Consider the following 17,383-nt stretch of genomic DNA (forward strand, 5'->3'; position numbering starts at 1 on the left):
CTGAAAATGTAGGTGGGAACAGTTAGGGTTGGACAAGTACTGAAAAGCATTGTCTATGCATATTCACTTGACACTTTAAATGACTGAGCTTCATCCGTGATTGGGCCTTTTTGTGAACATTTGTGCAGCCAAGTTTACTGGCACCAGCTTTTGCAGAAAGAAAATGAGTGAAATCGATAGTCCCAATGAAAGCAGAGTTTCTTTTAGTCAAAAAGGATTGGGCTTTTTGTTATTTAAGTTGTTAAATATTCCCAGTCAAAAATCAATACGTTTTCCTTTCTTATCATAGGTAGGATACTGGGGGCTTGGGAATCATTTATATGGCTGTTCTCCGTGTGGCTGTGACATTGGTGGAGCCCACAATAACTTGTAAGTCATTTAAAGTATCATTCTCCTTTTGATGGTAATGAATTAACACCAGCACATATTGCACCTTTTTGATAGGGTCATAGGATCTCGTGGTTAATGAAGAAGCCAAGTAGTTTAGAGACAGAGGCTCATCATGTGTGAGCAATGTAAAAACACCCTGGTGTATAAGGTTTTGTGACTCTATTAGCGATGTTTCAATGGATTTGAGTCTGACCAGGAAATGTCAGTACGAACTAAGGAACTTTTAGTGTGCAGCAGCAGGGTCCATGTGTACAGTTTGTGCGCAGCACACTGGACGGCTGTAGATTGACACCTTAGCTTGCTATGCAGTAAGTGTTTATGTAGATGTGCCCTTATCTTTTTCTCTGAAGCAAATTGTCAGTCATTAAGATTCAAGATCAGTTAAATGAAAAGTACAAACCACCCCAACCTGACTCCCGATGCACAGGGCCCCCAACGTTGTACAGTTAGTTAGGGACAATATTTTTGAACTTGGGTTCCTACATTCATGTTTAGGCACCTAAATAAATAGCCTGGTTTTCAAAGGCACTGAGTTCCCATTGCTTTAAAAAAAATGCAGGACTTTAGGCCACTCACATTTGAAAACATTAGCCCTATACTTTGCTGGGTCAGGGTCTTTATTACTCCAGGAAAAAGGTTACTAGAGTGCATGGTGTGGTCCCATATAGTAACTCCTACAGTACGTTTCTATGCACATGGTTAGGTAAAACCAAGCTAGTGAATACAGGACATATTGCAGTTTGTGGAATTGGTAGAGTGAGCAAGGGTGACAAACACATACCTTTGCCAGCTGATTAATAAGGAAGCACTGGAATAAACTCCAGCATTACAAGCAAGAAATAGCAGTTGCTGGAAAAATATTTTAAAATTGAGTTAATTTTACAGTGAAAGGAACAATAAGAATAAAAGCAAAGGTAGAATAGCTACTGCCTATGTATTGTACATAAACATATGTGCATTGGTGAGACTCTTACCCCTCTTCTTTCCCACCTGTTCATCCAGGTGTTCATCGAGCGATGGGCAGTGTAAATGTCTTCCTAACATTGTGGGCCGTCAATGTACAGAAGCAGCCCCAGGCTACTTCTTTTTACCATTGGATTATTATATCTATGAAGCAGAGCATGCAAAGCCGCTTTCCAGATCTGCACCTTTGGTATGTTTCGCTTTTATGTGCGGTATTCAGAGGTAATGTGTAAGGGAGTCTAGGTTGGTGTCAGTGGAATGCTGAGGGCAAAGGGGAGAGTGCTGTAGTGGGAAAAGCAACCTAAAGGAGGATGGAAGATGATTTCATGTCAAGTGGGTTCCTCACCCTCCCCTGTAATTTTAAATGACACTCCTCATTGTGTAAATTACACTGACTGACACTCCCTGGCCCTAGTCTTTGACTGTAACCAGAGAGCCCTTGGAGAAGTGCCCACAGGTGTCCTCCGTGTTCCCCCAGTCTTGAGTTGTCCAGGTACCTGGCCAGTCCTGAGTGTAAATTAGAGCATCCTGAACATTTATGCCAGCTGCCAAAGAGCCCGAGAGGCCATGATGGCAGCTGGATACTCTGGAGTGCTGAGGTGCCTGGCACAGACCTTCATCTCTGGCCAAAGCACTTGATTAGAAAGAACCTTTCAGTGGTTCTATCCCAACTGTGGCTTCCCGTATGTGAGGGTGGGGGTCTTCCTCTGTTCATTAATGCCAGCTTTAGAATAGCTCTAATGGACTTGTTTAGACTCGCTTACACCACTACATACACTGACTCTGAACTTAGTCCAGATTCTTCAAAAGTACAAATAACTGAGCCAGTCCATATGTCTTTTAGAACATTGATTTTAAAATAGTTTCTTAATATAGACATTGCTGTTGTGCATCCACAATGCAAGCTTTGGTTCTACTGGAATGTGTTCTCTTCTTCCGCCAAGATTTCTACAAATGTTTCCTCTCACGTGTCCTTGAGAAGCCACAAGCAGGGGATAATTGTAACCCTTCTGCCCGTCAGAGTTGGCAGCAACAAGGGCCGGGTTCAATATCTAGGGGTTCCATTCCAATAACACAATGCAAACCGGCTCGAGCCCCCACCCAGTGACCTGGGACAAATATATACCACCCCCGCTGGGCGCCTCCAAGAGGCAATACTTCCCCTCTCGCAAGCACATAGTCTGAGTGTAGCAAAAGTCTTTTAATAACAGAAAGACACAATGTGGCATTATGTTGGGGAAACACCACCAACAGGATTCATAACACAACCCATGAGCAAAAAAAAAACCCACCCCAGGCAAATTGGGGCATGCCCTTTTCCCTTTGGTTCTTGAGTCCAGCAACCCCAAATCACCCAAAGTCCCAAAAGTCCAATGCCCCAAAAGTCTCTGTCCCTGGTCAGGGCAGCCCCAGAGTTCGAAAGTTTATCTGCGGAGCTTTACCTCCCAACCTGGGTGGAAATGGGGCGGGGGTAAGAGGTACCTTACATGATCTGAAGCTGACCGCCCCATAGCTCCATAGCGGCGCTCCGCTCCGCCAGCCGCCCCACAAACTCCTTCGCTCCACTCCACTCCGCTCCGCTCCGCCAGCCGCCCCATGAACTCCTTCGCTCAGCTGCGCTCCGCTCCACCAGCCGCCCCACGAACTCCTTCGCTCAGCTGCGCTCCGCTCCGCCAGCCGCCCCACAAACTCCTTCGCTCAGCTGCACTCCGCTCCGCTCCGCCAGCCGCCCCATGAACTCCTTCGCTCCGCTCCGCCAGCAGCCCCACGAACTCCTTCGCTCAGCTCCACGGCCCACAAGCAGCTCCTGCCATCCACACACTGCTCCGCGTCGAACTGCTCCACAATATATCTTCAGGCTCCCCCACTACTTAACACAACACTCAGTGATTTCAGCTCTTAGGTGAATTCAGCTTGTAGTAGGGGAGCCCCAGTGCTGGTGCACTGTCAGCCCAAAGTGAGCTCAGCAGCCTGTAACTAGACTTCTAATGAAATCAAAATTAGCTCTGATATTCCACAGTGGAGAGAGGAGGAAGTGCAATTAGCATGTAAGGCCCTCACCAAGGGGCCCATGCCACCAAGTATTACTACTTGTCCCCAGCCTCTCTCCATTCACACAGTTTTGGAACCCATGACCCTTGCCTAGCAAGTGCTACTTAGTTGATGGTGAATCCCTCCATCATAACAAAAGGCCACGTACAGTTCCAAGCACAGTTCCCATAATCAGGGTAATAACAATTTATTCTTCCTGCCCCAATAACAGAGACACTGGGGATCCCACAGCAGCCAAAGTGACCATTTGGGCAGCTATGGTCTCATTCTAGGCGTGGTGGGTGTGCCTATGCAAATGAGATCGGCCCCTGAAGTTCTTTTCCACAACTTGCCACACCTCACCACCAGATGTCAGGGTGGAGCTCATCCTGACACTGCTTACATCATAAAAAATTATTTATTTGCTTGGCGTATCTGCAAATAATCCGATATAATCGCAAGCAGTAATCAACCTACGTTCCAGTAATGAAATAGAAAACAGATTTTTGGGACATAGTGTGGAGTGTCAATTGTCTGTGGCAATAAAAGCTGGTTGGAACAGTGGTTATGTCTTCACTGCAGATAAAAGCGTGTTCTTAACTCGAGTTACCTAGCTAGGGTTACACAGCAGTGACGACATGGCAACTCTGCTTTTAACTCATGTTACCAACTCGAGGGGGACTCTGGGGTTGAACTTGAGCAGCTAACCCGAGTTAAAAGCTGAGGTGCTGTGTCTTCACAGCTGTTTCAACGCAAGTTAGCTAATTCAGGGTATTTGCAGTGAAGACGTAGGCATTGCAAAATAGATATATTTTCAGTGCTTATTGAGCCAAATTCTTGGAGCTGCCCCCATTTACACCAGGAGAGACTGTAGCCTATTGTTTGGATTTTCATTTTTACATAGTCATCTATGCTTAAAGATTATTCAAACTGCGCTGTCACATAAATCATCCATTTTTGCTTTTAAGGTTAAACCAACAGCTTTACCAAGGTGTGATGTCTATTTTCAGCAGCAAGGATATGATTTCACTATTGAAAATGGAAATATTGTATTAAACAGGAGCAAGAAACGAAGCGTAAGAAAACCGGGGTTGGAACAGGTAAACAGATACTACAGTAATCATTCAACAAAGAATTGCAACAAATGCTGCTAATGTTTAATATTGCAACAAGAGTTTTGGTTTAGGGAATGGATTAAACCACTGGTGACTATGAAATTGGAATTTACAGGCCTGTGTATCAGAATCCTTATGCCAATGGGATACATTAATTCATTAATACATTAATTCAGTTGTTGATATACAATTGGGCTGGATATTTTATAATTCTCTCTCTCTCTCTCTATCTCACACACACACACACACACACACACACAGTCTTATTTTGCCATGTTTAGTGGACAAGCTGTAGGACAAATTCAGAGATTTGTTTAGAAACAAAAATGTGACAAGGGAAAAAAGTCAATTTTTTTTCCCTCCTAGTAGGGGGCTCATTTTCAACTTCTGAGACTTACATAGATACTTGCATCATACCTATTAGAATCATTGCAATTTAAGCCATTGTCAGCTTTCTTCCCATTATAAACATCTACAGTCATGGATAATAGACTGCCCAGAAAAATGTGTCTGTGAGTGAACAGCCTGAAATGTCTATTAAACATATTTTAAAATAGATTATAGTTATGTCTAGAAAACAGAGAAAGAAAGACACAGAGAGAGAGAGATGACACCTTTATTCACATAAAATTACATTAAAACTATTTTAATGTTATAAAATTGCACTATATAAGCAAAAGGCATGAATAAAATAAAGCAAAACACATTAAGCAAACATTAAACATGGCTCACTAAAGCATCATCATGAAGGCTAAGATTTTGTCAAGGATATTTTTAGTAAAAGTCACGGACAGGTCACAGCAAAAAAAAAAAAAAAAAGAATTCATGGAAGCTGTGACCTGTCCATGACTTTTATTAAAAATATACCTGACAAAATGGGGATCTGCGGGTCCCCACACCGCCTGAAGTTTGGCTGCTGCAAGGGCTAGGAGCTGCCTGCAGCAGCTGGGTGCTGCGGGGTACCCCTGCAGCTTCAGGGGTCCCCTACTGCCCGTGGGGGCTGGAAGCTGTGAGGTGCCCCCACCTCCCATGTCGGACAGGAGCTGCGGAGTACCCCCAGTGGCGGTGGGCCGGGAGCTGCGGGGGTTCTCCTGCGACAGCCAGGAACTGCAAAATTCCCCAGCCAGGAACTGGAGGGTTCCTCCACCAGTGGCTAAGGGCTCAGATTTCCCGCCGCCCATGGGGGTCCTCTGTTGGGGGCTCAGCGATTCCCCCATTGCCCACGGCTGCCAGAGGCTCAGGGGTTGCCCTGCCAGTGGCCGGGGGTTCCCCCACTGCCCACGGCGGCTGGGAACTTGGGGGTTCCCCCACTGCCCGCGGCGGCTGGGAGCTCCAGAGGGGCCGGGGGTACCCCGCAGCTCCCTGCTCCCACTGGAGGCAGGGGACCCTGCAGCTCCCAACCACCACAGGCTGAAATCATGGAGGTCACTGGAAGTCATGGATTCTGTGACTCCTGTGACCTCCGTGACTAAATCGTAGCTTTAATCATCATCACCAAGTTCACTCAAAATATTGTTAATACACCAAGTCAGCCAAAAAGTGTCCAAGTTGCAAGTCAATTTGATTATACGTTTTATAATCTGCAGCTGGGCCTTCATCCAAGAGTACTTCCTAACAGTGAGGTGAGAGGGCCTCCAAACATCTACTAGTCCAAAGGTCTACAGGAGACAGTACAGTTCCATGCCTGACTAAGGGTCTGGCTCCTCATGTTTCCTGTCTAAAACATAATCTACACTGCAACTGAAATCCGTTTCAAGCACAATGGTAGTATCTGGGTCATAGCCAAACATGGCATAGGCAAGTGTCTATAGAAAGGAGACACGATCTCACCCCAGAATAGGGTCATACACAGAAAAAAGATTTAAAACAATAGTGCCAATTTGTGTATCCACCTGGAGAAGCCGCCCTTGCATAGTCTCCTTCACAGAGCAGATCTGTGCCCCAGTATCCTGGGAAAAGAGAGCAGCTACTTCAGCAGTGACATTGGAACCATGGCTCAGGAAAGTTTCACTTTTCCAGTCCTTCAACCAGTTCCCCTCGTTATCGGGGTCTGAGTGTGTCTTTTGCAAAAGGACCACATCAGCCCATAGTTGTCTGAGAAATTCGAAGAGTTGTGCCCTTTTATGACCACCCCGGCACCCATTACTATTTAGAGAGCCAAAATTGAGCAGCACCATAGTGACTAGGAGAGCGCCAAAAGCAGAGAGAAACAATGGAAAGTGGAAGTACTTTTAACAAAATAAGCCATGGAGAGGCCAGTATATCTTGAACAATCCCTGAATGCTTCCTCACCTTACCCAACAACTTTTTGAGATGGAAATGATTCCTGCAATCAACCAAGGTATCTCTCGAGACAAAGGCGGCTGAGTGAACAAAGCACTGTAAATCAGGAATATAGGCCCAACCTCAACTCGCTGCTTCCCTTTAGTGCAGGGGTGGGCAAACTTTCTGGGCCGAGGGCCGCATCTGGGTGGGGAAATTGTATGCAGAGCCGGGGCAGGGAGTTGGGCTGCGGAAGGGAGTGCGGGGTGTGGGAGGGGGTGCGGTGTGCAGAAATGGGCTCAGGGCAAAGGATTGGGGCAGAGGAGGGGTGCGAAGTGCAGGATGGGTCTCAGGGCAGGGGGTTGGGGTGCAGGGTGTGACGGGGCTCAGGGAAGGGAGTTGGGGTGCAGGGTGCAGGCAGGGGGCTTAGGGCAGGGAGGTGGGGGGTGCGGTGCAGGAGGGTTTCGGGGGGCAGGCTCTGGCCTGGTGCCACTTACCTAAAGCGGTTCTGGGGTGGCAGCAGTGCCACTCTGGGAAGCGGCTGGAACCACGTCCCTGCATGGCCCCTGGGGGAGGGCGTGGCACAGGGCTCTGAGTACTGCCCTTGCCACGCCTCCAGGTACCTCCCCCAAAGCTCCCATTGGCCACAGTTCACCGTTCCCAGCCAATTGGAACTGCGGGGGGCGGTGCCTGGAGGCAAGGGCAATGCACAGAGCCCTCTGCACCCCCCACCCCCAGGGACGTGGTGCCGGCCGCTTCTGAGTGGCAATCCTGTGGGCCGGATCCAAAGTCCTGAGGGGCTGGATCCGGCCCACAGGCCGTAGTTTGCCCACCCCTGCTTTAGTGCTATCCAAAAAGTCACTAATCTCGTTCTCACTGTACCACCCTTCCTATGTAGCTGACAGACTGGGACATCTGGAACCAGTGAGAAGTCAGAGATCATCATTATCCTCTTCATCTCCCTCAGACTCAGCCAGCTCAGAAGAACATTGGGCCACCACTGTAACATTCTTATCATTCATGCAGAAGAGAGATTCAGTGGGAGTAGCTGGCATATCTGTTGCCCCGAGAGTGGTAGGCAGTGCATGCGCAGGAACCCCTCAAATGACCTGGGTCACCAGACTAGAGACATTTCATGTTTTCAGTGGTATCAAATATTGTATAATCTATGTGGTGCATTAAAACCAGGTTCGAGAGCTGTTCCAGATTATTTAGAACCATATAAAACTGGTGGCAGAATGACACAACATGCCCCACATCTGAGTTCTTGCAGCGTAACAGAATCATCCTAACAGCAGAAACTATCTTCCCGTAGTGGGAGAGAGCAGATACCAATGTCTTGTTGTGAAGGAAGGGGGGACATTGGAAAAAACTACTTTATTAGCAGGAGTAAACAAGGGAAATACTTGAAGAAAAGACTCCTTGACCCAGAGTCCCTACTGTACCAAACAATTCACAAACTGCTTCTGGGCCAGGAAAGTCACTATAGATTTGCTCATTCAAGAGGCAGATTTTATATTAGCACAGCCAATAACCTTACCGACGCTCAGCACCACATCCTCTGCAGCGTAGGAGACAGCAGGCACACCCCGAACCCCATGCTTGCAGGTCAAACCACTAAACCCATCTGAAATGAACCCCATGGAGAAAACCACCCACCCACCCCAAGGGAAAAAAAGGAGGAACCAACAACACCCCTGAAACAAAGAAACAGAAAGTAACCAAACAGACTAACAGAAATCCAGCTAAAGCACATAACAGACACAGCCTCACTTCTAGAACCTCCCACAATCCCCAGACAAAGAGCAAGAGAGGTTTTCTAGCTGTGACTATAACTTTAATTTATATATATATATATGAGTTTTTTTAGGGGACCAAATCTTCAGCATGTTTACAAAATGATGCTGACTAGTTGCAGAAACTAGGAATCTGCACAGCAGAAGCACCTATCTTTGTCCTGTATTTATTGTTCACAGTGTCACTATCTCCTTGCAGGGCTGGGTTCAGTCTGGGAGGAACTCTGCTCTGGACATTGTTTTCAGGGAGCCCACCCCTGGCAAACCTGTCACATGGACAGGTCCTGGCTTTGCCCGTGTCCTGAATGGTGCCGGATTAAGGTTTACTATCAGCAACATTCCCTTTGCGATGGACTTTGATATCGCTCTTCGTTATGAACCTGAGGTATTTGAATTCAGACCTTTAATTCACCATTAACACTTTCCTAAGAGATGCTGTTCCAGAGCAGGGTCTCTTTCACTTTTGGTAGTAATATGACAAATGAACAAGAGCTTTGGACTGACACATCTGTTTTCAGATTTGTACAAAGGTTTGGAGCAAAACTATCAGCTTTATCCTATCATATTTTTGTCCCATAAATAGAAGATATAGGGCCCAAAACCTGCCAGGTGTTTCACAGTGGCCTGTAAGGAGGAAGTAATTATGCATCAACAGGCTCTGATAACCAACCTAGCACTAGGACAAGGTTCTGGCTACTGGACCCACTCGTGTACCACAGCCGGCTAGTGCATATGCTGCCACAGGCAGCACATGCTAGCTAGGAACACACACTGTCCTTCTGAGAGGGCAGCAATGGATTTCTCCCCACCCCCTCCACCACCACACACACACACACACACACACACACGTGTTCCCTGGTCACCTTGAGCCAGTCTGCCTTGTACCCAAGCAGGATTGTTCTGCTTTCTGAAAGCTGGTACCATTCTACTTTGCCCCCTCTCCCCAGCCTTGCTGATCCATGCAGGACAAGATTTGCCCCATAGTGCGACTTTTGAAGCATCTTTAATGATAAGGTTGCTTGAGGAAATGAGAGATTTCCTCCTCTTAAGCTTAATGTTCAAAAAACCCAATATTGTCATTTTAAACTAAAAAAAAAGAGATATGGCCTTTTCATCTTTTTCAAGGGAGCAGTAACATGCACCCCACACAGCAATGCAAGTAGGATGGTCCGGTCCACTGTACCAGCAAGGTATTTATAGCCAGTACGGTGTACCGGAAAGACACAGGAGGAGCTGGTGGCCCCACACCAGCAGCTTCTGTGGCGCAGCTGTCCCATCCACAGCCCCGCCCTTCGGCCTTCAACGGAGCTGCGTCTCCTCTGTCTGTACAGCAGCAGCCCTGCCGGAGGACAGGGCTGGGGGGCCACAGCTGCAGGAGGAGCTGCCAACGTTCTGCTCCTTTCCCTGCTGGGAGGAGCAATGGGGAAAGGAGCAGAACACTGGCAGCTCCACCAGCCCCATCCCTGTCCTCCGGCGGGGCTGCTGCTGCTGTATAGACAGAGGAGATGCAGCTCTGTGGAAGGGCAGGGAGTGGGGCTGGGGGATCTGCTCCTTTCCCCACTGCGGTTCCCAGGAGAGCCCTGAACCGCAGGGCTCTTCTGGGAACCACAGTGAGGAAAGAAGCAGAACCCCCAGGGCTCTCCCGGGAACCACAATGGGGAAAGGAGCAGAAAGTGGGGCTGCTGGGCAGCCCCACGCAGGCAGCTCCTCTGGCTCAGCTGTACCACTGCCAGCCCCACCCCCCAAGCCCTGTCCTCCGGTGGGGCTGCCGCTGTACAGACAGAGGAGACACAGCTGCCTGGAAGGTAGGGTTGCCAACTTTCTAATTCCAGAAAACCGAACACCCTTGCCCCGCCCTCTGTCCCGCCCACTTCCCCGCCCTTCCCTGAGGCCCCACCCCTACGCACCCTTCCCAAGGCCCTGCCCCCTGCTCATTCCATCACTCCATGAGGGGGATGGTGGTGTGGGGGCTTGGGGAGGGAGGCAGTGAGGGGGATGGAGGTGCGGGGGGTGGGACAGGGAGGGGTGCAGGGCTCGGGGGGAGGAGTTGCCTAGAGTCCGGGGCTACTGGGGCCAGTGGTGGACTCAGGGGTGGCGCTGCTGGGGCAGAGGCGGTGTTGCTGGGCCGGGCCTTCTCCCAACTCCCCGAGCTGGCTGAGCCGGGCCGGGCTGGGTGCTGGGTTTGTCTCGTTCTCCTCCCCTCTCCTCCAGCAGCCCCATTCCCAGTGCTAGGAGACGGGGATACATACCTTGAACTCCTGGGTGCCAGCAATGGGGCAACAGACTGGTTCACCGCAGGGCACACACCACAGCTCAAGCCCAGCCACAGGAGAAGCATGAGAAGGAGAAGAGGGCTGGCAGCAGTGGGAGAGGTGTGCGCCATGACCCCTCAACAGCCGCTTGCTGAGTGCTGGCAAGTCGAGCTAGTTCGTCCCCTGCCCTGACCCAGCCAATGGGAGTTGTGCCTGCAGGCGGAGGGTGGGGCGGCACGCGGACCGCCCTGGCCACCCCTAAGCCTAGGAGCTGGACATGCTGGCTTCTTCCCAGGAGCCACATAGCGCAGAGGCTAGCAGGGAGCCTGCCAGCCCCGCTGCACAGCGCTGCCAACCGGACAGTCAATGGCCTGGTCAGCAGTGCTGATTGGAACTGCCAGGATCCCTTTTCAACCACGTGTTCCTGTTGAAAAACAGGTACATGGTCACCCTAGTGGAAGGACAAGGGGCGGGGCTGGGGGCTGTAGAACTGTGCTGGAGGAGCTGCTGGCGTGGGGCTGCCCAGCGGCCCCATGTTCTTCTCCTTTCCCCACTGCGGTTCCGAAGTCTCCAGCGCAGCAGGAAGAAGACAGAGCTCTGCCCCGGCCCAGGTAACGTGGGATGGATCTTGGGGAGGGAACGGGGAGAGCGTGGGGGCCCTGGACTGGGGGTGGGGCAGGGAAGAGTCACATGGAGGGTCACGTGGGGAGGTCACATGCCCCCTCCCCCTTAACTGATGCCCCCCCATACCAGTAAGAAATGGATTCTACTTGCACCACTGACCCCACATGATCCCCCTGCACCACATACCATTGTCATTCATAAAATAAAACAGAACCAGAACTGGAGAATATTTTCTGGGCAGCCTCACCCTCCAGAATTCCTGATCTGTGTCCCCTGATTTGACTTCATCTTGTGCCCATATATTTGACACATGAAAAATGCATAATCATTTTAGATATGATTAAACAGTTGGCAATTATTCCTATAAGCCACATATGTGGTCTACATGGCCCAGTAGAACATCCCTTTTTCCTTCACTTCTCAGATATTTACAGTAACAACACCATTCAAGTTATCAGTTATGACTGTTATACTTTAAACAGTCTACTAATCTATTTAAAGATCCGCTCCTATCATTCTGAGTCAGGCAAAACTCCCATTGATTTAGAGTGCAAGAATCAGCTCTGAATGAATCTGTGATTTTGAATTGTGCTGCTATGATATAAATTTTCCCAGGTAAAGATTTAGACAATACATTTAGAATTTTAAGAACCTCATTACAAAGTTATTTCAGTTCATTTTTACTTAATAGCAATTTGAGCAAAGTTATGTGCTGAATTCTGTATTATAACCTCTTGGGACGTATCCTTAACTGGTGTAAATGGGCACAGCTCCACTGACTTTGTTGGAACGATACCCATTTACATCAGTTCAAGATCTGACCCTCCATTTTGAACTTATTTGGATTATACTAACCATTGTTTTTCTCCTGCACTTTTCAGTAAAGAACATTCTAAAAAACATCATGTAATGAACAAAAGGGAACTTGGTGGTTATTACTGCAATATGTTATAATTTAGTTTGGCTCTCAGTAACATTGGCAGGTTGATGTGCATGTGAGAAAGAATTTTTCAGGTATTTTTTGAAAACGATCACAACTTTCTTCCCAAATGTGTAGTCTTTAGAAGACTGGATAGGAAGTATTGCGGTCAACCCCTCTGGTGCTTTGACAAGTGATCGCTGCAGAAACAAGGCACTTCTGCAAGAGCCACACACATTGGCTCTGCCAGCTACAAAGAGGTCAGGATGTTGTTACCTTCTTTACAACTCTAAATATTCAGTGTTCAATGCTCTTCTCGGAGGTGTTTTGTAGCAAAGGGATAGATGCATGGGAAAGTGAGAATATGAATGGAACATACTCAGAATTAGAACAGGGCATGTGGCCTTTCGCATTGCTGCTACACCAAAGAACAGAGCAGCAGTAGGATGCAATCTGAGGGCCTGATGCAGCAGTCCTGATTTAGGCAAAACTCCACATAAGTCAAAGGTTTGCCTGAGTAAGGAATGCAGGCCCAGCTCCTGACAGCAACCCTTTTGGCTACTGGACCAATAACTCGACACAATGTTGGTCTTTAGAACCTACCTCATTAAAGAGATGAAATATTGGCCAAGAGACCCCAAGGATGTCCTTGGCTTCGCCTATTTTCAGAACTGCCTTAAAGTTTTTAACTTGCACTTCCATAGCTAAAAGAAGGAAACAGCTTCAGTTTAATGTCTCAGCCAAAGAATGGTAGGAAGTGCACAAATGTGAATAACGAGTTACAGACTCCACAAATATCCTCAGAATGACCAGGTGGACATTGCTCATGACAGATCCAGAACTGGGATACCAGCAAGAAATAGAATGTTTTTAAAAGTTCATCATCTTAAAAATCACTCTACAGTGATCATTACAGTGAAGGAATGGTTGCCACTTATTTCGATGAAATTAAGCCATCAAATGGATTATTTATTATTTATATTATTGTCACACATAGGAGCCCCAGTCAATTGCATCCTCCTCCATCTCAAACTCCCACACAGGATCTAGTCTCTCCCGATCATGTGTGTGTAACTCCCGTTGTTAATAAGGCATGTGAACACAGAAGACTTATCCAAATCTTTATTTACATCCTTTATATATTTTCTTAAGCAAATACTTTATACCTATTAACTCTCTGATAAAGGAATATTGACTCCTATATTTATTCCTTCTAAACAGAGTTGCACTTCTACATACTCCTTTCTGCTTAGACCCAGGAGTAGAGTATTTTGTAGATGTTTATTTATCGCAGCCTTCTGCCTCTGATCCAAAGACTATATCATACATCTTGATTGATTCAGTAAGTAATCCTGTTACATATTTCTTTTTAATAATATTTATACCTGTTTCACCCTCCTTGACAGAGGCATATTCAAAAATATTTTGTGAACAGACTTTAGAACTCTTATTTTAACCATTTAAAATAAAATTTTATCCAAAAAAATCAGAAAAGCATGCCTGTGGTTACACTAATTTGTACTGGGTGTACATATTTTCATGTTCAAATACAGATTTGTATTTGTGTTCTAAGTTCTGTGTCTGAATATTATAACTGTATGTCCAGTCACAGTATTTGCACACGTTACTAGCCAGTTGGTTGTATAATTGATCATTTGTTCGTTTACTGATGATGTGCAATCATTAGTAGGGTAAATGCACACAGGTCTTTGGGCACAGCTTCTCTACAAAATCTAAGCTAATATGTGTGATCCTCATGGAAAATCTTGGATATGTGTAGAAATGGATCCTGGAGTTTGGATCTAAATCTAGATCTGAATTTTCCCAGAAGTGTTCATATTTGAGTTTTGGAATGGTTCATTGCAGAGCTGGGAGTCACACTTGAAATTCATATCCAAACATTTCCCAAGTTTAAAGGAAGTTTTGGAGGGGGGTATTTGGTTTGTGCTCATTTCCAGATAAAATTTTAAAATAGTTCAACATCAGTTTCTCTGATAATCTTCGTAAAACTGAGTTTGATGGAAGGGGGAAGGGGGAAGAATGAACAAGTTTGGACTTCAGTTCTTCAAACTACTTTTCTCTCTCTCAAGAATGCATGTAAAAATGTTGGCCAAATTCTGCCTTTAGATTCACAAGTGCAGCTGCCGCTGACTTCATCAGCAGTTCTGTACATACATCATTCTGAGGACATACCATAATTTGGTTTTCTATATACATAATGCAGACTCATTTATCTCAAAATCTAGGGCAACACCCAAAACCTTAGAATAAATGGGGATTTGGGTGATGGAACAGTAAGATGGAAGGTCTAGAAATGGCTGAGCTCAGGGTTTCCAACCGTGAAGCGCAGAGTTGAAGTAGCAGAGTTTGGTAAACTACAGTTTTCTGAACGCCCTTTCCTTTCTTTGTCAACTCCAAAGCTTGGACTTATTCCCAGAATCAGTTCTGCGGAGAACCTGTGCAGTCAAAAAGATCTAGATGAGTACCAGCAGTATCACTGTGTCGAAATTGCTTCAGAAGTTGGACCTCATATTCTACCTGAAGTATGTGCAAGACTCACAGTTAGCATGTCTGCTCGTATTCACAATGGAGCAGTTCGTAAGTATCTGTACTAACAGCATGGTACAGACACTTCTACTGATGGCTGACTTTACATCAGTGGTTCTCAAACGTTTGTATTGGTGGCCCCGTTCACACAGAAAGACTCTGAGTGCGACCCACCTTATAAATTAAAAACAATTTTTTTTTATATCTAACACCATTATAAATGCTGGAGGCGAAGTGTGGTTTGAGTGTGGAGGCTGACAGCTTGCAACCCGCCCCCATGTAATAACCACCCAATCCCTTGTGGGGTCACAACATCTAGTTTGAGAACCCCTGCTTTACATGCTCTCGGTAGACTATTGTTATAGGTGCGCTATAACTGCGTAGATATAAATAGTTAATAAATAAATACAGTGCCAATAGATGGCACTCCAGAGCATGTTGCATAGTTTCCTGGATTTTGTAGGACTAATAAAACTTGTCGTGCACTTCAAATGGCTTCCTCTGGCAGCTGTTTGCATCAGCACTGTTTGTTTGCATGATCAGAGCCTAGGATTGGTGCTGGAAAAAGATAGCACGACTGCCATCCTTTCACCCATGTCCTACTGTGGCAGGAGCCAAAAGACTCAGAGAAATTTGAGCTGAAACAGTGATTCCTAATCTGGTGGCTGTTAGCAAGTGCTGCAAAAATACCCACAAGTCATACTTAACCTGGCTTGCTCAGTATGCTGAAAAGTATTGTGTGTCCTTCAAACAAATGTCTTATTGCTTAGAATGAGCAACCCAGTTCAGATAAAATAGGCTCCAAATATGACCCTTTCTTCAATCTAAACCAGAAAATATTTCTGCCATTTGAAAAATTCATTGCCACTCTGTGAGTGGCTGTGCACATGCATTTGTGCATGCGTATCTGTGAAAGAGAGCAAGAGATTAATTCTCACACAGAGAGCTAGTTGCATAATGGGGAAAACATTCACAAGTAATTTGTACACAACTGACAGAAAATAATCATCAAATGAATTATCTGCTACATATTATTCCACCATCTATAGTGCAGGTTAAATTATGAGGGAAAAATCATTGCATCCCATAAAATAAGCATTGCCGCTAGGGCCTACAAATGCTATTATGGCTAACAAAAATGTGAACATTCATCAGGTACATTACTTGCAACAAATAATTCAATCATGTCTAATTATACAACTCTTCTCTTCCTGGTGGTAACCAGGACAGAAAGCAGAATTACCACAAGTGATGTAATTATCAAGGTATTTCCATTTTTTATTTTTTTGCTGAAACATGATGATTTGTGATTTGCTCTTACCACCTCCATTAGTTGATGATGTCTGTAAGTGGATTTGTGAGCAGGTTCAAAGTCCAAACATTAGCAAACCTCTCTTCAAAAGTATTAGCTAGAGCTAGACCTTAACCAAACACCTCAGACTTTGAGCATATTTATATCTGGATCCAAATTTGGCAATATCCTGAACTTTATAGATCCAGATTAGAACTTTAAGGCTCATGTTGCTGACTGGTCAAATAGTTCAAAGCACATAATTTGGTGGCAGATAAACCCCTGGTTCTCAGGACTCAGACTCTGCTTTGTTCTCTTAGCACATCTCTGGTAACTCTAAGTATAAAAAGAAAAGGAGTACTTGTGGCACCTTAGAGACTAACCAATTTATTTGAGCATGAGCTTTCGTGAGCTACAGCTCACTTCATCGGATGCATACCGTGGAAACTGCAGCAGACTGTATATACACACAGAGAACATGAAACAATACCTCCTCCCACCCCACTGTCCTGCTGGTAATAGCTTATCTAAAGTGATCATCAAGTTGGGCCATTTCCAGCACAAATCCAGGTTTTCTCACCCTCCACCCCCCCCCACACACAAACTCACTCTCCTGCTGGTAATAGCCCATCCAAAGTGACAACTCTCTACATAATGTGCATGATAATCAAGGTGAGCCATTTCCTGCACAAATCCAGGTTTTCTCACCCCCCCACCCCCATACACACACAAACTCACTATTCTGCTGGTAATAGCTCATCCAAAGTGACCACTCTCCCTACAATGTGTATGATAATCAAGGTGGGCCATGTCCAGCACAAATCCAGGCTTTCTCACCCCCCCCCTTTTTTTTCCGGGGGACACACACACGCACACAAACTCACTTTCCTGCTGGCAATAGCTCATCCAAACTGACCACTCTCCAAGTTTAAATCCAAGTTTAACCAGAACGTCGGGGGGGGGGGGGTAGGAAAAAACAAGGGGAAATAGGCTACCTTGCATAATGACTTAGCCACTCCCAGTCTCTATTTAAGCCTAAATTAATAGTATCCAATTTGCAAATGAATTCCAATTCAGCAGTTTCTCGCCAGAGTCTGGATTTGAAGTTTTTTTGTTTTAAGATAGCGACCTTCATGTCTGTGATTGCGTGACCAGAGAGATTGAAGTGTGTGTGTTTTTTTGGAGGGGGGTGA

General features: G+C 46.2%; 1 protein-coding gene across 1 annotated transcript in view; it reads left to right on the forward strand.

Moving 5' to 3' along the window:
- LAMB4 (laminin subunit beta 4) overlaps nt 1-17,383 on the forward strand; it is a gene marked incomplete at its 5' end in the record, with an annotated part of 84,682 nt that overhangs the window by 37,669 nt on the left and 29,630 nt on the right. The window contains 7 exons of the mRNA XM_084635948.1: nt 290-369; nt 1,393-1,543; nt 4,353-4,484; nt 8,757-8,942; nt 12,491-12,612; nt 13,574-13,694; nt 14,773-14,950. Coding sequence (XP_084492074.1) covers nt 290-369; nt 1,393-1,543; nt 4,353-4,484; nt 8,757-8,942; nt 12,491-12,612; nt 13,574-13,694; nt 14,773-14,950 — 970 coding nt within the window. The remainder of the gene's footprint in view (nt 1-289; nt 370-1,392; nt 1,544-4,352; nt 4,485-8,756; nt 8,943-12,490; nt 12,613-13,573; nt 13,695-14,772; nt 14,951-17,383) is intronic.

Source organism: Lepidochelys olivacea (assembly GCF_965140295.1).
Source record: "Lepidochelys olivacea isolate rLepOli2 genome assembly, chromosome: 1".
Lineage (NCBI taxonomy): Eukaryota > Metazoa > Chordata > Testudines > Cheloniidae > Lepidochelys > Lepidochelys olivacea.